This window comes from Sminthopsis crassicaudata, chromosome 2, assembly GCF_048593235.1.
Source record: "Sminthopsis crassicaudata isolate SCR6 chromosome 2, ASM4859323v1, whole genome shotgun sequence".
NCBI lineage: Eukaryota > Metazoa > Chordata > Mammalia > Dasyuromorphia > Dasyuridae > Sminthopsis > Sminthopsis crassicaudata.
Window position 1 is genome coordinate 104,396,198 of NC_133618.1, and position 24,975 is coordinate 104,421,172.

The window sequence follows — 24,975 nt, forward strand, 5'->3', positions numbered from 1 at the left end:
AAAATAGCTAGAAGGACTTGTGAAGAACCAAGAGAAAGCTCTGTCCCACCTCCCTTTCCTGCACCTCTTTTCTTAAAAAAAACCAAAACCCTAAAACCCCACAGAGAGAGCATCCAGGAAGAGAACATAGTTTGCTTTGTCTAACTGCAGAGAGATTAAAGCGTGAAAATGAAAAGTCCATTAGATGTAGTAGATAACTGGTAATTCTATGAGAAGTTTCAGTTGAGTGGTGAGGTTAGAAGCCAGGTTAAAAGGGGTTTAGAAAAGAGTTAAGAGGAGAGGAAATGGAGACAAAGGTTGAAGATTTTCAAGGAATTTGGCTGGGAAAAGTAGAAGTGATATAGAATGATAGCTAGTAGAGATAGTGGCATGTAGTGGAAATCTATTAAGAACTGGGGAGACCTGGGCAAGTTTGAAGGTACCAGGGAAGGGAACCAGTAGCTAGGGAGACAATGAAAATTGAAGAAATGGGATAACAGAGGTGCAATCTGCTTGAGAAGATGGGGATCAAATGGCAAGTTAGGAGGGTTTAGTCTTGGTGAAGAAGAAAGTCACCTCTTCATCAGACACTAAAGTAAGAACTGTAGGATGCTACATAGAGATTATGACATCAAGCCCAAGAGAAGGAACCCAAAGCAAATAGATTCAATTTTCTTGGTAAAGTATGAGGCAAGAATCTCAGCAGAGGGTGATGAGAGAAGGGTATGAGGTTTAAGGAGAAATGAAAACTTTGGAACAACTATTATGAAGAATGGGATAGAAAAGACAATTAGGAAGGAGTAAAAAGATTACTTTTCTGTACTGAGAACCCAGGTTAATTTAAATAACAAATTTATGGTGATCTAGTTTGAAGAGTTACAATGACTTTCTGCAGTTATATTCAACATCATTCAAGCAACGGAAGAGATGGATAGGAGGGCTGGCATGTGACCAGGACTAAGAAGTAACAGGACAAGTGATCAAGGGATTAGAGGTAGAAGGTAGCACAGTGTTTATTAGGACTAATTGAAGGAAAGGGGAGCTAGAGCAGGCATGATGGTCTGATGGGGAGGAAGAAAAGGCTTTGGAAAAGTGAGATCTGGGGAGAGAAGGAAAGATGGGCGATTGTAATCGCTATCAAACAGAGACATTAAATACAGAGACTGATTTTAAAAGTGTTTTTTTATATCATGGACTCCATTGAATGATGATGTACCTCTCTGCTGAGATATTTCATTGTTATTCAGGAATAAAACAAAGCAATGCCTCCCTTGTTCTCCAACTTACCTAATAGCTGTTGTGATAGGATCAGACTTAATACTGGATTCTAAAGAATCAAATGTTACTGTACAAAGTACCTAAAAAAAGACATGATTTTGTTATTGATATGCTAAGTAAACAGAATAAAAAACATATGAGAAGCGTAGTAAGCAATTAGAAGACACAGCCTATGTGTAACTGTATAAAGCCTACCATATACTTAATAATGAAATCATGAATACATTCAACTAATATTAGTTGAGCTCTTTCTATGTTAAGGTCCTATTCTATTTATAAGGCGAGAGGGAAGGGGAGCAGACAAAAATGAATGCAATCCTACAGATGAATGCAAAATCACTTAACTGCTCTGGGTCTGTTTTTTCATCCATTAAATGATGAAACAGACTCAACAACCTCTTAGATCATTTCTGGTTCAATCCTGTGACCCAGATTACAATTCCTTCAGTACCTTATTACATAATTCTCTGGTTGAGTTCAAAAACATTTATTACTCAATTGCTTACTTTTTTTTTTTCTTTTTGGTTTTCGCTGGGGCAATTGAGGTTAAGTGACTTGCCCAGGGTCACACAGCTAGGAGGTGTTAAGTGTCTGAGACCAGATTTGAACTCAGGTCCTCCTGACTTCAGGGCTGGTTCTCTATCTGCTGCACTATCTAGCTGCCCCTAATTGCTTACTTTCAAATGACAAAAAGGTAGGTATAGAAACTGGACCTGTGATTACATTAATATATACAGAACTCCTGGAGAAACTTTCTCATATGATGTTCAATGTTCATTTTTTCTTTCAAAAAAAAAAAAAAAAGTATTTGTAATAAAAAGGTGTGTGGTTTCTGTGTAGCCTATGATTGTTCTGACTCCTTCATTCCTTATTCTTAACCCATGATTTCTGATACGTTTCTCACTTGTGAGAGGTGAAGGAATTTTTGACATATTCTAACCTTTGTATTGAAGTCACTGAATAGCAAAGTGCATGCTGATTTTATTACTGACATATAAAATATATGTAAAGTATTATCCTGAACTTTGCCAGTTATTAACCTAAATAATCAAGCTATCCTTTAAAACCAGAAGTTGCATAGAAGGTGGGGAAATGCACTGGTAGAAAGTTTCCTCCCTGAGAGTTCCCTATCTCAACAAAGTCATAGAAATTGATGTCCTCCTATCCAAAAAAAAAAAAAAAAAAAAATCATCAGCACCACAACCATAGGATATTAGAGATGGAATTAGGGTTCTCAGAGATTATATAATTTAACTCCCTCATTTTACAGGTAACCCAGAGGGGGAAAAAAAAATTTGTCTAAAGTCACATGGCTACTAAATAGAAGGGATAAAATTTCCTGACTCTCAGTTCAGGGTTCCCCAGACTCAACTAATGTTATTTATGGAGTAAGTACTAATGGACAGACAAAATACTAAAAAAGTATCTGCTATAATGTATTTTGGCTTGAATAAAGTAACCATATATCAGAAAATAACTGTAGTGACTTGCAAATATTACCTGGGTCTGGCCCCTCTGAAAGAGGGCTGATCCATGAAGGGTTCTAAACATGTCCACTTCACAACTGATATCCCTGAGTGATGTCAAATCTCTTCCATCACACCTATGATAATAAACAAAATAAAGCATAAAACATATAAAAGTAGGAAAAAAAATCACACTCAAAAAGAAGTCATTCTCCTCCCCTCCCCCTGCCTATCATGCTCTCCTTCAGCAGATATATAATAAAATAACAATATTAATAATACTTATTACATATATAGAACACTAAAGTTTACAAAGCATTTTACAAATATTATCTCATATTAGCTTTACAAAAACCCTGGGAGGTAGGTGCTATTATCAATCATTTTTTTATAGATGAGAGGTTAATATATTAAGCTCAGGGTCACATAGCTCGTTTAAATATCTGAGGCTGAATTTGAATTCTGGTATACTGGACACCAGGTGCAGCTCTCAGTAGAGTGCTACTCAATGGACCATTATTCTACAAGCACAAAATAAATATTCGCTTAGAGAAAAAAATTACTCACTTTAGACAAGTCTCTATTTTAAAGACTATTTTAAAGTAATAAAAATTTCAGTTATAGAGATATTATAAATAAATATATTTTATTTTCAGGGAAAGAACATATTTACCTTCTATATTCATTCAGGATAATATTTCTAAAAACTTCTTTTGAGACAACATTGAAAGATTCTATTATTTCAAATGGATCAGCCTCTGGAAATTTTTCTATAGATGAAAAACAAATCAAAAGAAAAGATCTATTCAGAAGGCTGGGTTTCTGTAGGTAGATCATCGGTCACAAGTGGATTTTATTTTCCTAACTCAGAGTTTATGTTCTGAACAAAAAATTCCATGCCAATCTCTCTTTTCAGTTTTTTTTAACATTATTTCCCTTCTATTGTACTGTCCATGAGACCAGGCAGTTCATACCATGTATTACTGTACAATTTTCTCTGTAGCTTTGCTCATAACACTTCCTATACCGTGAATACAACTGTTAATCATATGATTCCTGTGAATCATACAACAGGACCTGTTTCAGGTCCTGTTTGCCCTATGTATAAGTTCTTGGAAAACTGAACACTTTTAAGTTAAAAACTGATGTTTTAGAGTTGCCTATGTTGTGCTACTTATGAACAAATTCCATTTAGCCCTATTATGAAAAGGTCACCTCAAAAGTAAATCATCCTTACTTCTTTGTCTCAATAACTTTATCTTGCAAATTAGGGAATCAATGAGTTCTCATTATGCTAATATTCCTAAATCCTTATTAAGTGAAAATAATTTAAAAACAAAAAAAAAAGGATTCATAGTTTTACATACTATTCCAGAAATGCTCATTTGTCCTACTATAATAAAGTCTTAAAAATAATCACATAAAATTTCAAATATTATTTATTTATTCATAATATTCTAAAAAGTAATTTCCAATGTTATACTTTCTGAGATTTTCAGCTTTTGCCTTGAATTTGAGTGAAGATGTTATATGTCAAAAGTAAAATTGAGTATAATAAAAAAGATATTTTAAAATGTTCTATCTCACAGGCATAAGAGAAAAGTTGTCTTACATACACATGTATACGGTTTTGTATAAATGGTAAAACCTTTATAAAAGACTTCTTAAATAAGGTAAATTTTACTTATTAAGTAAATAGGTCTTATTTTTTCCTTTTATTCTTTTTATTATATATATATATATATATATATATATATATATATATATATATATATATATATATATATATATATATTATTTTATTATAGCTTTTTATTTACACATCATATGCATGGGTAGTTTTTCAACACTGACTCTTGCAAAATCTTCTGTTCCAACTTTTCTCCTTCCTTCCCCCCCATCCTCTCCCCTAGAAGGCAGGTAATCCAATACATGTTAAATATGTTAAAGTATATATTAAAAACAACATATGCATATATTTATATTTTAAAATTTATTTTATTTTTATTTTTCTTATAGTATTCAGGGTAAGTGTGTTGTTCAGAACCACAAAGTTAGTAGGTGTTGGAGACTTCATTTGAACTCAGGTTCTTCTGACTCTGGGGCTGATGCTCTACTCACTGGGCCAATCTAACTGTCTTCCCCTCCCCCCAAAATTTTTTCAGTAACAATAATAATTGATAGCCTCAATTCTGACAGTGACATGACAGAAATTATTCTAACAACTACACTATTTTTGAAAAGGGCAAATAAATCAAACCATAGGATATTTTTCTATTTGTAAGAAATTTAATGTTTACATTGAGTTTAGGTTCAAGAGTTTATGTTTATTTATGTTCAAGAGGTACAAAAGATTTTTTACATTACATGAAAAATTTAGATCCCAGGAAGTAAATGTTTCATATGATTAAAATTTGTATTCCATTCCACATTTGCAAGTATCTTATACAAATAGGTACAGATGAGTTACAAAGGCAAATGAGAAGAAATTCTTATTCTCGGTGTGTTCACAATTTAGTAGGAGTGAAAAGGTATTTACACAAATAACTATGATACAAATCTGAACATTGTTAAGAGCTTAATGGGGAGTATCTCAGTATTCTGAAACAAGAAAGGATAGATTATAAACAGCATGCTGAGAAATTTAATTTGGCTGGAACTTGCTAACAAAGGAAAATGGTTTGAAGGTAGGGTGAAAAAGATAGGGCAAAAAAGATAGGGCCTCGAAAGCCAAGCCTAGAGATTAGGTTTTATCTGAGAAACAATGGGAAGTCAGTCACTGATGATTTTTTAGAAATGATGTAATATTGTTAAAGATAAGCTTTGGATAGATTCACTTGGAATTCATAGTGGGAAGCAAGATATAAAGAAAGAACAAATTAGAAGGTTATTGCCATGAGAGATAAAGAAGACCTGAATTATGTGTGACAGATGGAGAAAACGTAGACATTATTATGAAGCTGTTATTAAAAAAGATTGAATGAATATGTAGGACAAAGGAAGGTGCTCAATTCTAAATAAACATCAAAATTTCAAACTGTAAAATGTAGAAGTATGTACTTAGGGATTAGACTTTTGTGCAAATAAAGATTAAGAATGGTCAAATTATTATAAAATTTCATTGTTACCAAAATAAATCAAAACCATTAAAAAAATAGCACAGTACCTTTTACTAGTTCCTCAACATCTAATCTTATCTTGTTAATGGCATCATCTCTGGAAACCTAAAAGAAGTTATAGTTATAAATATGAACAATAATTACTAGTGGTATAACAGAAATATTTTTATGTTGCTATATAACTATGACCAAACTGTGAAGCAAATACAGAATTGTGGGATTCTATAATAGGAATCTTTTTTTTTTTTTTTTTTTTTCAGAGATTAGCAGCTGACAAAGAAAAGAAAAAATCTTCCTTATGACATTCAGATGCTTTTGCACATATTCAGATATTAACAAATGTAGGAACATCAAGAAAAAAGAGAATTTCAAGATATTTTAATCAATCAAGAAACATTTATTAAGTGGCTAGTATGTGCCAGCGCTAAGAATACAAAAAGGGGGAAAAGACAGCTCTTGACTTCAAGAAACTTATAATCTAACGGGAGATAGAACATGCAAACAAATATACAAAGCAAGGTATATAAAGGATATTTAGAAGATAATTAATAGATGGAAAGCACTGAGATTAAGAGGGGCTGGAAAAAGTTTCCAGTAATTTATGGGATTTTGGTAGGGACTTATCAGAGTATTTAAAATATTTTAAATACTCCCTATTTAAAAAAAAAAAAGAAGCACATAGTGATGCTTGCTTAAGAAATGTTTAAATTACTGACTAACTTAAAGAAAGCAAGGGAGGTTGGGGCATGGAGAACAAACGCGCACACATGCAGGCACACATTCACAGACACAGATACACACACTTCATGAAAATAGACACAACATTCTGAAGCAGTATTAAGTAAAATGTGATGTAGGATTCCTCAGAACTCATATAGTATATAGTATGGTATATACATATAGTATTCTTAAGAGGTATTTTAATTATACTTACTTTGTCATGATTAAAATTTGTAAAAACAGCATAGATCCTTTCCATGGCATGTCTATTTTAAAGATAAAAACCATAAAATGTATCATGTATAAACATCACTTGTTTTTATATATATATATATGTGTGTGTGTGTGTGTGTGTGTGTGTGTGTGTAAAAATTCATATATATGTATATACATATATTTATGTAAATATTTAAAAAAAGTCATTTTCTCAAAAATGACTTAAAGGAAGTATGAAGTACCATTATATTTATTTGGAATGCAAGGAAGAAGAAATAATGTAGGGGGATACATGATAGGGCAATGAGTAAGGAGATGAATCATCGACATAGTGCTAGTGTCGTTGGTAGAAAATTTTTTCATAGTAGGTATATTAGTTGGTCATAACGAAAGCGTGGGCAGGAAGCTCAGATAGAAAGGCTATGGTAAGGAATAGGGTTTTTAGTATGAAAGTGATGGTGTTGATATGGGTGAAGTTAGTGGTAAGAAGATTTATAAAACTGATAAATTTGAAGAAATCAATATCTTTTAAAAAGAGAATAAGAACATGGCATTTAAGCTAATATGAGAAGGCTCTGGATAATGACAACTGCCACTTACTTGGCATTTTAAAGTTTTGTGAAGTGCTTTATATTCATTATCTTAGTTGAATGGTCTCTTCAAGCTGTTTGTAAGTGAAAGATGTGTAAAATAGGTCAAATGAACCTAGTGAGCTGTTACAGTCTAGTTCTTAGTCAAGTGTTTGTTTAGTTATACTTTGTATCTGGATACAAGTGACTGAATAGTAATGTATTTTATTAATCAATTCTCCAACCTCTATGATAGATCTCTTTTTTAATGTTTATATGCATTAAAAAGTATTACTAAGATAAATTTTTTTATTTCAGTTAAATTTAATTCAGATTTATTAAGCACCTATTATGTTCAACACACAACAGATCTGCATTTCCATGCTAATTAAAGGCAGTTAATAAATTATAATGCTCTGAATGAACAAGAATCTGTATATTATCCTTTTCATATTCTTTTGAAAGTTCAAAAAGCATTTGGGGAACCTACCCTACTTGTTGAACTAGACTAGTGAGGAACAGAAATCTGAACCCCACTGAGTACAATAATAGCACACTTGCTTTATGCTTATTGGTATAGGGAAGAATAAAGAGCAGGGGGGGAGGTCCATCAGGTGCAGAATTTTCTGCATGCAAAATGAGTTTGCCCTTAAAAATTTTTTGCTGTTAAGACTGAGACCAGGTAGTTATGACTATAGGACAAACAGCAATTCAATGGTGTGCTGGATTGAGTGCTAGACCTGGGGTCAGGAAAACCTAAACTCAAATCTACCTCCACATACTTTCCAACTCTGTGACCCATGGCAAGTTATTTAATTCTGTTTGCCTCAATTTCCTCATCTGTAAAATGAGGTAGAGAAGGAAACAGCATATTACTCCAGGATCTTTCCCAAGAAAATGCCAAAGGGGGTCAATGGTCGGATACCATTGAAAAAAGTGAACAACAACAAAAAATATTACAACAGAAGAGTGTTGGTTAAGGAGTGAGAGTGCAGAAACATTAACAGAGTTTCTACAGAAAGATGTTTTTTCCTAAGGAGATAAATCTGAGACTAATTTCACAATTCATATGGTACAAATGGCTATACTTACTTATTGACAAATTTTACTATCTCGGGTGGTGCAGAAAAGAGCTTTTGAGGAGTCCTCTTAACACAACCACTCTCTCTCACCAATTTCTGTATACCATGGATTATCTGTTGGGTATGCTTCACCCCAAGTTTAATGGCGTGACAAAAGTCCTGCTGTAATACATTCTCTGCGGCAGCTTCCAACATCACTATTAAAATAAAAATAACAGGGAGCCAAGTTCCATTAAATCCATTACTACTGAAATTTAGTTTTAAAGTTAATAAAAACATCAACATTAGTATACAATTCTTGAGTTATAACCTAACACAAATTTAATATAAATAATTCCAGATACTATAGTTTCTTTTCTTATTCTTTTCCTTAAGTAAAATCACAATAGTTTCAATTTTTAAATGATTAGCAAAGTGAGGATAAACTATGGGGTTTTCACATTTGAATTAAATTCCAATTGAAAATTTCCTATCAAATGAAACCAAAGAGGAAATTACAGAAGGTATGCATAAGATAAATGTTAGTAAAAATTTCTTAAAAGATACTTAAAACAATTTTGGAGATATTTTGAATAGGAATAGAGAAGCCTAATCTTATTTCAGGTAGGCTTTTATCAAATGGACTTTCCCTACCATCAATTTTTTAAAATTATGTTTTTTCCCCTTTAAATAAAACTCCAAATAAAAACCCCCACAAAATAAAATATTACATCAAGGAAAAGAGAAATTATGTAAATCATGAGATATACAAATTTTAATGAAAGTAGTCTACTTAGAATTAATGTGAATCACTTTAAGACTTACCCTATTTATTTCTGACTATTCCTCCTATTCATTTTCTTACTTGCTAGTCCTTTTCTTCTAGTTAGTGAAGAAAAGTTTTAAACTTCCTTTCAGTAACAGTAAGGGAAGAGGGGGATTTCTGAATCTTTTATTTTTCCTTTTCAATCTCAGAAAAGCAATAGAAATGAGGAACTGAGAATTATGTTAAAAAAGGACTAACTCTTGAAGTTGAGATTGGTAGGCCTATGACCAAGTTAAAGATAATAGAAAGGTATGGGGCAGCTAGGTGGCGCAGTGGATAGAGCACCAGCCTTGAATTCAGGAGGACCCAAGTTCAAATCTAGTCTCAGACACTTAACACTTCCTAGCTGTGTGACCCTGGGCAAGTCACTTAACTCCAGCGTCAGAAAAAGGGGGGGGGAAGATAATTCGGATTTTCCGAAATAGCAAAGAACTAGAAATAAGTATATATCTATATATTGGGGAATGTCTAAAGTTGTAATATAACAGGCAGCTAGAAGGAATAGTGGATAGAGTACCAGACTGAAGTTAGGAGGACCTGAATTCAAATCTGACCTCAGAAAATTAACACTTACTGTGTGATTAATCCAAAATGCCTTGGGGGGGGAAAGTTGTGATATATGAACATAATGGAATATTACTGGAAGAAGTGACAAAAAATGCAGACTACAAAGAAGCATAAGAAGACTTAGATGAATTGATTGTAAGTGAAATAAGCAGAACCAAAACTATACACAAATTAGTAACAAAAAAGCAAAATTAAGTCAGAATGCTGTATAGTTGTAATGACCAAGCTTAATGCTAAAAAGAATTTATCTCCTTTCATTCTTTTCAGAAATGGGGAGCTATTCAGGGGAACACTGAATATTTTATCAGGCAGTTTTGTTAACTTGATTTTGCATCTCCTCCCTTGTCCTATTTATTCTATGTTGTCAGGAATGACTCTCTAGGAAGAAGGAAAAGGATCTATTCAAAAGTGAAGGTAATGTAAAAACAAAGGATATCAATAAAAATTTTAGAAAAGAGAGGAATAATATCTTGTATCATTGCCAATGGAAATTCATAGAGTGCCAATCATGAAGGAAAGACTCAGAAGCACTTTATTCCCCCAGTGTATAGCCAAGAGAAGGACATTAAGCCATGATATAAATGCTGAATTTGGGACAATTGGACAATTTTTTCACCTCTCCCATCCTATATACATCCTATATCCATCATATAACAAAAGTATTAGCTCTGAGAAGTGAAGGTTGAAAAATCAATTTCAGATTGTGAAAGGAACCCAAGAACCATCATTTTACACATGTACCTGTCCCAGAATGATTTAATCAAAATCTATACATGATCATCTGGCCTTTGCTAGAAGATCTCTAGTAAGAAGGGACCCAATATACCCTTCCCTGAAGTAATATGTTCTACTTATAGTCCTAATTGTTACTAATTTTTTCTTTACATGGAGTTTAAATTTATCTTTGTAACATCTAATTTTGCCATCTGGTTTTAATTCTTCCACATAAGACCTCTTCAAATATTTGAAGGCAGCTATTATATTCTACTCAACCTACTCTATAATCCAGTCTAAATATGATCTCCCAGGATAAGCTGATCACTGGAAATCTAGTCATGCTGTTTAACTCAATATGGATATTCGGCACCTTCTAACTTCCTCAGCCTCCTCTCCTTTCTGATTGGAAGGGAACCCTTGCTGTTCTTCCTTTTTCCTCTTTCTGGCTTCCTTTTGTACATTGCCTTGCCTTCCCCTATTAGACTGAAAACTCCTAGTGCTTTGCAATAGTGCCCCTGCACAGAGTAGGTGCTTAATATATATATATATATCTATATATCTATATACATAGATATATATATTGGATTGCAGTACATTCAAACAGTACTCATGTGGCATAATTTTGTGGCCCTTTTATCATTCTGGCCCCCTCCAGCTTACTAATGTCCTTCCTATGTTGGCATCCAGATGATTCAAAATTAATTAATTTCTTTTCTTTCTGATTAAACTTCCTTACACTGTCACCCTTTTTGTCAAAACCCATCATAATGTGATGGAGACAATGAAATGGACAAATAAATATTATCACATTTTACAAAACAATTCAATATTAAATTGTTACTTTCTAGACTTCAAAAATAAATTTAGAAATAGTTACTAAAGGTTTTTTTTTAATAATTAATCACAAAATGTATACATATTTAGATTTAAAACTGTGAACTTATAAGAAAATGACAGATTTCCAAATTACTTACCAATCTGACTGCTAGGTGCTCCAGTGACTATTAAATTTAAAGTACTACAGGACATTTCTTTTCGAGTTGGATTAACAATAAATTCTCCATTAATTATTCCTATTCGTACTGCACCTAAAAAGGACTTCAATTATTAATGATATTCTAAAACTCAAAATCACTGATATCAACATGTTTTACCGGTAACTTTCTGGGAAAAAAAAACAACCCTATATTTTTCTTATAAGCATTATCATAATGAAACTCTTAATATGCACTGTGTTATTCTGATTCTGTATACCCAATTCTCATTCACAAATAAGCTTTATTATAAAAACTGACAAAAAGTAAACATACTTGGAGAAAAAAAATCCCTTTAATATTTGTATGTTTTTATCATTAGAATCAAAACTTTATTCCAGCAAGCTTGAAAGTAACAGTAATTGAAATGATTATACCTTAAGCAAATGAGGCAGCTCTACATAAAAAAAGACCATCACAGAGGCCTACTTTACAGCAACATTTAACATTAATTTTAGGACTTCATCACTTCTCCTTGTGGGCAATGTTCTGCCCAATTAACAAATTCTTGCTTTCTGTTTCACTAATCCTTCTGTTTCAGAGCAGAAATGTCTGGGAAAAATTCCTTATTCCCTGCTATCCCTCTTTGTATTCCTGTCTCCATCTAATTCAGCGCAATCCCTGATCCACTCCTGTCTTCCCCCACTATCCCTTATCTTTGTGCCCTCTATTGTTATCAAATTTTTATTCATCTTTCTCACTCCTGACACTTGCTTTCTCCTAAAGACACTATTCTCCTATGTAGGTACCTCCTTTTCTCAATGCCCAAAGGTCTGAAATTTGCATACTTCATGCAACTTACAGGAAACCTACCCCCTGAAGTTTATACTATCTGATTATAGCATTTTCTGGATCCTTATTGCTATTATCCCCTAACTTCTGTCATTCTTTCTCTTTCTTCTATGAGTGCAGCTTACAACTTTCCCTTAGTTCAACTCTTGTCTTCATCTTTGTTTGACTCTACTTACATAGAGCTCCCTTCTAACACTCTAGTCACATAAATTCTTCAATGCAGATGATTCCAATCTGTCTTTGTGACTGCCATTCATACTTTATGCTTCACCACCATCTGCAATTATTCTACTACCACCAAAACCCTAAGTGCTACAATTTCCCTTTTGGATCATAACCTTGTATGAGTCTTTCTCCCACTGCCTCATTCCTAAACCTGCTCTTTGCTCTTACAATATCCATTGCCTCAATTTCTACTCTGTTCTATTTTACAACTTCTGTTCTGGCCTTCCTGCATTCTTTTGTAGCTGGGACCCAGTTCAACTAGACTCTCATTGCTTAACATTTGAATCTCTTATTCTTTGTCCTTTAACAAGTCCTGATAATCCTCAACCTGTGTCATCCTTGCTATCTAATTTTTCTGTGGCCACTTAGGAAATGCTGAGTAGAGTAGTCACAAAATCATGCAAAATGTGTCCACAACAAATTCACTCTCTAATTCTATACAGTAAATCTTTTCCTTATTTCTGGTTGGCTCCCTATCATACATATTTGCTGTTCCTTGGTATCTTTTTTCAAAGCCTTTGATATAATTCTCAGAGATGACTGCCTTCTGTTGAGAAATCAGAGCCTATTTGTCTTGAGAAGCCTCATCTTTAAACCTCTACATTTTAACTTATCTTCTCCATATATGTTCTAGTTCCAGAAGACAAACTAATATTTCTTCTTATCAAGATGGACTATGCTTCCACCTGTACCTTTCAACACATTTCTATCTCCTTCAAAAATCTCCATTGATACTTCCCTCTTTCATCTTCAAGTTATATTTATGATCCTTTTTTTTTTTTTTTTGCCTGACATCATACTTAGTTCTTCAGCCTTTAAAAAAAAAATCTTCCGGGCAGCTAGGTGGCGCAGTGGATAGAGTACCAGCCTTGAATTCAGGAGGACCTGAGTTCAAATCTGATCTCAGACACTTAACACTTCCTAGCTGTGTGACCCTGGGCAAGTCACTTAACCCCAGCCTCAGAAAAAAAAAAAAAAAATTTAAAAAAAGATAAAATCTTCCCTGTCATTACATCAAACCATAGTCCTATTATGACTTCTACTTAATTCTAAGTGCCTACCTAGTTTATTCCTACTGCCTCCACTTTCTCACTACCAATTTGCTCTGCAACCCTTTGAAATGTGGCTTCTAATGCACCATTTTTGATACTGCTCTCTCAAAGGTCCTCTGCAATCTCTTAAGAGTGAAATCTAATGACTCTCACTCAGTTTTATATTTCTTTACCTCTCTGGAGCACTTAAAACGATCGACTACCTCTTCTTGCTATCTAAAAGTCCTCTATACTATGACTCCAAATTATCTTTTCATTCTTTTTACAAAACTTCTCTTTGTGTATCCTATATTTCTGCTCAACTGGACAACTAGCTGTTTCCTCCCTCTGTGACTTTATGATGGTCATGCCCTATTTCCAGAACATATATTCAATCTTTGCTACCAAAATCCTTCTCTGCCATCAGGGTTCACACTTTGTAAAATCCTAACTACTTTATTCTGCTCCTTCTTACTCCTATTTGGGAGTATTTTCTAATCTCCTCAATTTTCTTAAATTTCTTAAGAGTACTTTGATCTCTCTTTCCCTTGCTCCCATAACATTCTACCTTACACTATACTTATGTAAAAATGGATTATTTCTTCTGTATGCTCTAAATCCCTGGGTAGAGAATGTGTTTTATCTTTGTATCCCTATCAGCTAATATAATGCTGTGACCATAATAGCCATGAATAACTGTACAAATTACATGTTACTTTGTAAAAGTAACCTTTATTTTTTTTATTCAAGTTTTGACTTACCAATGGGACCATTCCAAGGAATATCTGATAATGAGAGGGCTGCAGAAGCTAAAAGCAAGCAAGATGAAACAAATTTTTTTAGCTTTCAGAATAACTAAAAGACCAATTTTAAAATCTCTGATTTTGGACTTACCACCATTAATTGCTAAGACATCAGGTTCATTAACACCATCTACTGCTAAAAGATTACAAAGAACCTGATAAAAAAGGAAAAAAAAAAGGAAAAACTTAGTTGATCACAACTAATGGTATTAATAACAAATTTATTTGAGGCTGAAACATTCTTGCAAAAGATGGGAAAGAAAACAGTGAAAATCCATCAAACAAACAACTGTTTGAAGAGTTCTGATCATTCAAAATGGCATAAGGTTATTGGGAAAATCCAATTAAAATTGTTATCTGAGATCAGATAGTGTGAAGAAGCTTAATCTGTGCCGTTTATTTTATTTACATCATTAGCAAAAATTCTCTGGGCACCAGTGGTGGTTACACTAAGTTGATGGTTACACTAAGTTAATCAGACTCTCACTTGTAATCTTTTGTGACCAAGGACCATATACTTTAGACATCTGACTAGGATAAGAAATTCAGCCAGAGAACATAGCAAAACTAAAGAGGAATCAAATCTATAATTATAATTTTATTAGATCACATTCCAAAATAAACAAGTTAGGTCAACCAAATAATAAATAAAAGTATAAATATCTACATACAAGGTGCTAAGTACTATATTATGATTTACATGTTATATTTAACATATATCGATCAACCTGCCATGGGGGGGGAAGGAGGGGAAAAATTAGAACAAAAGGTTTGGAAATTGTCAATGTTGTAAAATTACCCATGCATATATCTGGTAAATAAAAATTATTAATAAAAAAAGAAAAAAAGATTTACATTTAAAACCAAAAAAAAAGTTAAAAATTAGACTTGGAGTAAATGAATGTTTGGTATATTACTTGGAAAGCACTTAAGTGGTTGGATTGAAACAAGACTAAAAAATACCAGATATTTACTAAACCAAACAATTATACTGTAATTATGACAACCTATAGATCTTCACTAGTATTTTTAATACATAAAATTTGAAGTATGGGGCATCAAAAAAAAAAAAATATATATATATATATATTTTTTTTTCTGAGGCAATTGGGGTTAAGTGACTTGCCCAGGGTTACACATCTAGGAAGTGTTAAGTGTCTGAGACTAGATTTGAATTCCTCCTGAAATTAGGCCTGGTGCTCTCTCCACTGTGCCATCTAGCTGCCCCCAAAATATATACTTTTTTTTTTTTTTAATAGCATTTTATTTACAAGATATATGCATGGGTAATTTTACAGCACTGACAATTGCCAAGCCCTTTGTTTCAATTTTTCCCCTCCTTCCCCCCATCCCCTCCCCCAGATGGCAGGTTGACCAATACATGTTACATATGTTAAAGTATAAATTAAATACTATATATATATATATATATATATATATATATATATATATATATATATATATATATATATATATATATATATATATATATATATATATATATACACACACACACACACACACATATATATATATATATATATATATATATATATATATATATATATATATATATATATATATATACACACACACACACATGTCCAAACAGTTATTTTGCTGTACAAAAAGAATCAGACTTTGAAATAGTTTATAATTAGCCTGTGAAGGAAATAAAAAATGCAGACGGACAAAAATAGAGGGATTGGGAATTCTATGTAGTGGTTCATAGTTATCTCCCAGAGTTCTTTTGCTGGGTATAGCTGGTTCAGTTTATTAGTGCTCTATTGGAACTGATTTGGTTCATCTCATTGTTGAAGATGGCCACGTCCATCAGAATTGATCATCATATAGTATTATTGTTGAAGTATATAATAATCTCCTGATCCTTCTCATTTCACTCAGCATCAGTTCATGTAAGTCTCTCCAGGCCTTTCTGAAATCATCCTGTTGGTCATTTCTTACAGAATAATAATATTCCATAATATTCATATACCACAATTTATTCCAGCCATTCTCCAATTGATGGGCGTCATACAGTTTCTAGTTTCTGGCCACCACAAAGAGGGCTGCCACAAACATTCTTGCATATACAGGTCTCTTTCCCTTCTTTAAGATCTCTTTGAAATATAAGCCCAGTAGTAACACTCCTGGATCAAAAGGTATGCACAGTTTGATAACTTTTTGAGCATAGTTCTAATTTGTTCTCCAGAATCCAAAATATATAATTTTAAAGAGACAAATCCTTTTCTATGAAGAGTCTTTCTAAAGGGAGACATCAAAACTTTCTCTGCTCTACACTGACTGTCACTAGACAAGAATTAACCAATTATATTAGTGATAAATTGCATTCCTGACAAGTTCATTTATTTATTATTATTTTTTTAATGAGGCTGGGGTTAAGTGACTTGCCCAGGGTCACATAGCTAGGAAGTGTTAAGTTCTGAGACTATATTTGAACTCAGGTCCTCCTGAATTTAAGGCTGGTGCTCTATCTACTGAGCCACCTAGCTGCCCCCTGACAAGTTTATTTATAACCAAAAATGTAATGCAGATTTTTTTCTCCAGAGAGAATTAGAAAACTTAATTAGTAAAAACTAAGAATTACGTTGTGTTCTACACTGTACCTTAAAATCTCTCTTTAAAAACTGTTCTGCTAGAGAGGTACTGTGATATAGCAGGATTACTGAATTTAGATAGAGGAAAACTCTGGGTTTCACTCTCACTTTTGACACTTATTAGTTATAGGACTTTGGTCAACCCACTATTTCCTCATCTTTAAAATGAAAAAAATAATTATAGTAACTCCTTGTGATGTTTAAGTATTTTGTAAGTTTATAGGTATGTAAATAAATTACTATTATTGATCAAATCATCTTTTTCAGTAAATTTCCAATGACCATTTAGAATGAAAGCTGTACATACTCATTATTCATTCACCTTAAAATATAACACTACCAAGAAGAATTTCTATTTTCTTGTGACTAACATAGTGATGAAAGTGTAGTACATAGTTAAGAAATATGGACTTAGAAAAATATACTAAACAGAACATACCTGTGTATCATAAAAGTAGCCAGATGGAAAGAGAGGCCTAATTGAACGATCTGGGGAGAGAAAAGGAGGTTTTAAAATAATTTTGTGAGGATACTGGTTTATCATTAGTGTGTTACTTAATAGACTTTCTATATTAAAAATATAGTTAAAAACAACAGAGTGGTTCAATATGAAGAATTTTCTTTTTTTCTCAAGCTTACTAAGCAGAACACAAATGAATGGAATGATATCACTTATATATGTTTATTCCATTCTGAATAAAAATGTAGGTCCCTAAGTTTTTTGCCAAAAGTTATGATGCACTTACACATCACCAATTCCCTCCTATAGATTTCAAACTGCATGTTGCAGGGATATTTTAAATGTAACATGTCCAAATCTGAAATTGTTACCCTTACCTCTCTTCCAAAGTTCTTGAGTTTTCAGGTTCATAACCTTAGCATGATTTTCCCTTCTCTCTCTCTTTCACTTCATGTACTCCAAGTAAACTAAATGATTAGATGAAGTTATTTTTTGTATTTTAAAAAAAAAAATCTTACCTATAACTCGACTTGTGAGAATTTCTTTATCAGAAGAACCAAATTCTCTTCTAAGATGGTTTGTGGGAATTCTACCTGCTGCGGCAGCTTTTTGCTTATAGTCAACCTTAAGTGAAAATGGAATAGTTCTTATGAATCCCAAAAATAGCTATACCATTATAAACTCTACTCTAAAACCTATCATTGCCTTACAAATAATTACCTACCTGGGACAGAGAGAGGACATGTGTTAATTTTTTCTTTGGAGCCAAAACTGTATTGCTTTATTTTATATTTACAAACAGTTGTTTTTATACAACTTAAGAATTGAAAATAACCTTAAAAGCTATGTAATTTAATGTTTCATCCAGTGAAGAATCTCTTCTAGACTCTCCAATGTTTCCCTAAATATCTTCAGGACAAGAGAAATTCCTACTGCCTATTTTACTCATTTCTAGAACAATTTCTTCTTGTTCAGTTGTGTACAACTCTTCATGACCCCATTTGGGATTTTCTTGGCAAAGATACAAGCATTGTTTGCCATATCCTTCTCCAGCTCATTTTATAAATAAGAAAACTAAGGTAAAAAGGATTAAGTTAATTGTCCAGGGTCACATAGCTAGATAATGTCTAAGGTGAGATTTAAACTCACAAAGATGAGTCTTCTTGACTTCAAGTCTGACATTATAACTGGACCATTTAACTGTCCCTCTAGGGCATCTAAGATTCCAGTATTTTACTATGCTATTTAAGAAAAATTTCAATAGGCACAAGTAAAATCTGCCTCTGTGTAAATTTATTACTATATATATATATATATATATATATATGTAAGACCACTGGAATCTATAAAAAATACCCTCTTATTGAGCTGAACTTAATTACCTATTTTAAAAAGCAACCTAGATTCATCCCTAGCCAAGATACTTTGTGCAAAGTATTAAATAAGATGGAAGTAGGGCATTATTTCCTCCCCCATTTTCCCCTCTGTATTCTTTAGGAACTATTAAAATTTCAGATTTAGATAAATTATCTGGTACTTACCACTAAAGGCATGAACTGAGAAGGTGAAGGTTTTGTTTTACTGACTGCTGTGACCATCACAGCTGTTTCACCTGACTTAAAAATAAAGCATTAGCATTAGATCAAGAATTATCAATATACTAACAGCTTCCAATTTGGTTTCTTTGCTTCTAGTTATTTAATAGAAGTTTAAAAAATGAATGAGCTGCTACTTTACTTTAATTAAACTCAAAGATTACTGTTTCTTCATAACAATGATTTTAATTAATCTTAAGTGGCCAAAAGCTGACTCCTGCTATGCAATGACTGAAGCAAGAACAAAGTCAATCTGAAATAAGCAAAAATCTAGTAATTTTCTCTGCCATCATTAGAAGCAGAACAAGATTTACAGGTACAGATCAATAAAACTTCTTGCATAAAAGTTCATTAGATACTACTTTAATTAATGCATAAATAATTTTAAAACAATCTTAAAGATAAGAAAGAATACCTATTCTAAAACAGTTTTGATACAAATATTAGAAATAAACTAGATGCTTTCTGAATTGACTTCCAATACCAAGATTCTTACATTATTCATTTAAATTATCCATTATTATGGAAGAACTTAAAACTAGGTTTAGTAACTATTTTTTAAAAACTGAAAATTAAAAACCATGTTTTACCTGCACCACAGCACAGCCATCTGCAAATCTAGCCAGTTTTCCAGAAGATATTTCTAGTTTTCTGTTAAAACAAAACCAAAAGGACTTTAGTTATCAATTTGATTGACAGCCCTGACACAGAGCAGGATATTCATTAATTGCTGGTAATAATAACAGTTCACATAGAGCTTTTATGGAATTTTTAGAAAGCTTTAAGGTTTGTAAAGTGCTTTTATATAAGAATGGGAGGGAGATGTTGTTGTTATTTTATTTTACGCAAGAGGAAAGAGAAGCTAAATGAGATTAATTGGAACTTTGAATAAATCCTTTGAATCTCCAATACTAACCATTTCTTCTTTCAAAGAGCTGGGGCTATCTACTCCCTTTCACTCCTACAGCTATAACCTTAATCTAGGCTTTCATTATCCCATGCCTGAATTAGCTATTCTTCAAGTAATTCTAGAATTAATTTTTGTAAATCTTGTCTCAATGTTTTTAAGTACATAAAAAATGAACAGCTGTATAAAGAAGATCAATTACATTGAAATACAATGATCAAGAAAAATTACCCATACATATGTTTTGTAAATAAAAAGCTTTTATTAAAAAAAATAAATTCAACTATTAAAAAAAATAAAGTGTTGCCACAATTGAAGCTAAAAAAAAGAAAGAAATATAATGATCAAAACAGTGAAAAAAAATACCCCCAAATTCACAGACCCCAGGTAAGTATCCCTAGATTATGTCAATATATATAATCTGCTCACAAGTCTACCAAGGTTTCTTTTGGCATTAAGTCCAAATTTCTCTGCCTGACTTTAAACCATCATTTTGGCACCAATCAATATGCACTTAATATAATCTTTGTTCTATCTTCACTTTCTTTTTCCATGCTATGATACTTTCTTCAAGTTTTCTCTGCTTTTACTTCCATCTCTCTTCCTTTCTGCTTTTTAAAATTATATTCATTTAAAAGTATTAATTTTAGTGCCCACTATGTAGGGGGCACTGGTCTTGACAGGAGATGCAAAAGCAAAAGGGAAACAGTCCTGGCTCTCAAGTAGATTACATTCTGACATGGCTATGTGCAAGATATAAGGGGAGAAGGCTTGAGGCAAGGAGGATAGTAATGTCTAGGTCTAGTCTAGGTTGCCCCAATGGATACAGTAGTGGGCTTGGGGTTAGGAAAGCCTAAATTCAAATCTGGTCCAAGTTCACTTAACTCTGTTTACCTTAGTAGTCACTTTCTATATGAAGCCTTTCCTGCTCCACTGACAGCTGCCCTTCCCTCTGAAAAATTCACCTTGTAAACAGTCTTATTTTATATTAATTAAAGCTCACATTGTATCCTCTGAAAGAATTATAAGTCTTCAAAGACTAGGATGGTTTTATTTATTTCTTTGTATCCCTAGCAGCTGGAATATAGTATGTATTTGTGGATTGAGTGAAGAGATCTCAGAGAGCAGAGAGGGCCCAGAGCAGGTCCTCTGGCACCCTTACACAAAGCAGATTGCAAAAGAATGGACAAACAGGTAAGAGGATTTGGGGGGGGGGGGAGGTGGAGAGAGAGAAAGAGGGAAAGAAAAAGAGAGAGAGGGAGGGAGGGAGAGAGAGACAGACAAAGAGAGGGGGAGAAAGGGAAAGAGGGGGAGACAGAAAGAGAGAGAAAGAGGGAGAGAAGTATTTTGAAAAGCACTTGGTACTTAGTAATGTTAAATACTTCAGAGATCAAGAAGGAAGAAACATCATTAAAGATAAAGAGAACCTGGTGCCTTTAGACAGGGCAGCTTCTCTCAAATGGCAGAGAACGAAACCAGACTGTAAGAGGCTGAAAACTGGGTTGAAGGTGAGCAAATGGAGGCAATGAGTATAGACAGTTTTTCCAGGAGTTCAGTTGTGAATTAGATATGTATATTTAGTTATCTGCCCACTTTGCTCTCTTTCTCTTAATTTATTGAATTTAGTTTATAACCTCATGTCAATTGAAACTGCTCTTAAATTTTCAATATTGCCAGATTCATGGGCCTTTTCTTAGTCTTCATTTTTCTCAACCTCTCTTTAGGGTCTAGTACTTTTGACCACAGGCTCCCCCTGATTAATCTCTGCTTTCTCATTCTTTCTGCCAGCCTGATAACTCCTTAGCCTCCTATACTGGATCATTATTGAAGTCTCTCCCCTTCCCTCTTCAACTATGAGAATATCCTACAATCTATCTTGTGTCTTCTTTTTTCTCTATACTCTGAAGGTAAGTTCATCAGCTTTCAAGGATACATCTCTATGCAAATGACTTTAAGATCAAAACCAGCCTTCCTTACTAATCTCCTACTGGACATTTCCAAATGGATTGTCCCAACGTGCCTAAAACAAAACTCTTCTACAAAACTACTTCTGATTTCATTCTTAACCACTTGATTGAAACTGCCCTATTCAAAGTCTTCAGGATTCTATTTACTGCCACACTTAATAGTGGTCTTTTCTCAATTCTCTTCTTTTTTGACTACTTGCAGTATGACACTGAGTGCCATGAACTTGATTTTTTACTGCTATCCAGAGTACCAACATCCTTCCAGTCCAAATCAAGAAGACATTCTTTATTGTTTCACTCCTTCCTTCCCCCCATTCAAATGGTTACCGAGTTCCTAGAATTCCCTATGTCCTCACATTCTCTTCCCTCACAAGCACCCTAGCTCAGACCTTCAGAGTTTATCATGGCAAAAGATACTTCTAAATCAGTCATCCAGCCTCTAATTTTTCCCCTCCAATCCCTACTTCACCATTAAGTGATATTCCTAAATCATAGATTTGATTGCATCACTCCTCACAAAAGAAGCTTCAGTGGCTCTACTTCCACATGTCTCTGGCATTTAAAGTCCTTCACAACCAGATGCCAAATTATCCTGCAAGACTTTTTACCATTACACTCATTCACCCATTCCACAGTTCAGTCAGATTGATATCTTTCATGGACAGCACTCTTATCTTCATCTCTTATGTTTTTTTTGTACATGCCTGGAATGTAATTCCTCCTGATATCTGCCTCTTACTAGACCCTGAGATTTCTTTAAAGATCAGTTTGAGTTCAAATTCTAACATGAAACCTTTCCAGATCCAAGCCCCAAATCCTGGTATTGACTATACAGTCAATTAGACAAATTATCTAATTTGTAGACTACTGTTCCATGCTCTTCCCCCACAGAACATAAACCCCTTGTGGGCAATGGCTGTTTTGATTTTGTTTTTGTTTCCCTAACACGGAACTTGACAAAGAGTAGAAGTTTATTAGATACTTCTTTGACTGCTTCATTGATGAAATCAATGGGAGACCAATCTTGTCAACAGAGTAAAAAATCAAGAATGTGGACTAAGAAAAAGTCGATGAATTTGACAATTAAAGGTCATATGAATTTTAAGGCATCAACATGGATGCCCAGAGTCAACGTAGGACTTGAGCAAATAGCACAGAATAGAAGCAATATGAGAAAAAACTAAGAAAAGGAAAGAACTTTACTGATAAAATAAACTATCTCATTTCATTATCGAAATCAATCAAGAAGCATTTATCTAGCAGTGTGCTAGATGCTGCTCTCGTTAATATAGCACTTTAAGGTTTGCAAATAGCTTCTGATCCTCACAACAACCTCAGCCTTGGTTTTATCTTGTTCAATTTCCCAAGCTTTGTGAGAAAGATGCTATTTCATATAGTCACAGATTTAGTGCTAGAAGGGACCTCGTAGGTCCTCTGGTCCAACTCCCTCGCTTTTTACAGAGGAAGAAACTGACTAGGAGTGTTTAAGTAGCTTGCTTGCTTAGGGTCACAAAGCTACAAAGTATCAGAAGCAGGATTTGAACCCAGATCTTCCGGACTCCAATGCTCTCGCCACCTTGCTCCACTTTGCAGACAGGGAAGTTGAGGTTCAGCTAATTTAAAAGACTTCCTCGATAGAACGAGGAGAGGAAGGCAACTCGGTCCTGCTCCATACTTGCCCTGGGGGCGGCTCACTAGCTACAACAGGCCCAGAAAGGGTTGGGGGCGGGGCCGAGAGGAACACTGGGAGAGCTGGCGGTGGGAAGGTCCCCAGGCAGGGTCACCAGCGTGCGCGAGAGAGGGCTCCCCCCAGGCAGAGCAAGCGGAGCCTAAGTCCGCGGGAACAGAAAGTGCAGGGGCTCATGGGGCTGGCGGCGGCGCCAGGAGCTCCGTACCTGCTGCCCAAATCCACAGTCACGGTCCTGGGCTTCGTGCTTCCCCAGAGCGCTCGTGCCTGTCTCGGAGAGAGCCGTGGGGCCTGCCCAGACACGAGGAAAGGCCGGTTCTTCAGCGGCCGGAGCCGCAGGCATAAGCAGCAGCGTGTGGAGGCTGCCATGACACCCTGGCTGAGACCTGCTCTGAGCAGCGTCCTGATTGGCTGATCTAAGCAATCGAGGGGATGGGATGTAGGAAAGAGCGCCGCTTAGTTTCGTTTCTACGGCCTGTGTGGAAATACAAGAAATTACATCTCACAGAGGCCGGAGAGGGACAAACTTCATTAAAATGCGAAGTGCGGTACAGTTTTCTCCTTAGTAAGAGGAGAATTTGAATTTTACCCTTGACAGCGGTCAACTGTATGACTCTTAGGAAGTCAGTTCACTTCGGAGAGCGTCTGTTTCTTCGTATGCAAAAAGGGGTTGTTTAAAATTTCTTCATCTTTTAAATATACATACATATATATATATATAGTTATACATTATTATTATTATATATATATTTTTACATATTTCTTATGTGATTCATGTTGACGGAAAAAAATCAGAACAAAAGGGAAAAAACACAAGAGGAAAAAAAAGGTGAAAATAGTGTGCTTCAATCCGCATTCAGTCTCAATAATTCTGTCTGGGGATGGGGATGGCATTTTCCATCCAAAGTTTTTGGAGTTTGCCTTGGATCACTGAATTGCTAAGAACCAAGTCCATCATAGTTGCTGTTGCTGTGTACAATGGTTTCTGGTTATGCTTGTTTCACTCAGCATCAGTTCATGTAAAATCTGGGATTTTCTAAAATCGGCCTTATTTATCATATAGAACAATGATATTTCATTTCATTCATATACCATAACTTATTCTGCCATTCCCAACTAATAGGCATCCACTTAGTTTTCAATTCCTTGCCCCTACAAAAAGCGCTGCCACAAACATTTTTGCACATGTGGGACCTTTAACCTCTTATAATTCTTTGGTATATGATCTAATAGAGGTACTGCTGGATCAAAGCATAGACAATTTTACAGCTCTTTGGGCTTAGTTCCAGATTGCTCTCCAGAATGGTTGGATCAGTTTACAACTCCACCACCAATGCA

General features: G+C 34.2%; 1 protein-coding gene across 2 annotated transcripts in view; it reads right to left on the reverse strand.

Annotated features, from left to right (window-relative positions):
• PNPT1 (polyribonucleotide nucleotidyltransferase 1) overlaps positions 1-24,055 on the reverse strand; it is a 40,614-nt gene extending 16,559 nt beyond the window's left edge. Inside the window, exons 1-14 of one of the 2 annotated variants that reach the window (XM_074286968.1) lie at positions 23,846-24,055; positions 19,667-19,727; positions 19,023-19,093; positions 18,000-18,105; positions 17,461-17,510; positions 14,495-14,558; positions 14,362-14,409; positions 11,493-11,606; positions 8,440-8,626; positions 6,777-6,828; positions 5,890-5,947; positions 3,397-3,493; positions 2,758-2,860; positions 1,267-1,337 (exon numbers count right to left, since the gene is read on the reverse strand). In XM_074286968.1, the coding sequence (XP_074143069.1) occupies positions 1,267-1,337; positions 2,758-2,860; positions 3,397-3,493; positions 5,890-5,947; positions 6,777-6,828; positions 8,440-8,626; positions 11,493-11,606; positions 14,362-14,409; positions 14,495-14,558; positions 17,461-17,510; positions 18,000-18,105; positions 19,023-19,079 (1,007 nt within the window). In that variant the 5' untranslated portion in view covers positions 19,080-19,093; positions 19,667-19,727; positions 23,846-24,055. Of the gene's footprint in view, positions 1-1,266; positions 1,338-2,757; positions 2,861-3,396; positions 3,494-5,889; positions 5,948-6,776; positions 6,829-8,439; positions 8,627-11,492; positions 11,607-14,361; positions 14,410-14,494; positions 14,559-17,460; positions 17,511-17,999; positions 18,106-19,022; positions 19,098-19,666; positions 19,728-23,845 lie in introns of both variants that reach the window. The other variant, XM_074286967.1, reaches the window with a different exon arrangement.
• Positions 24,056-24,975: the final 920 nt, after the last annotated feature.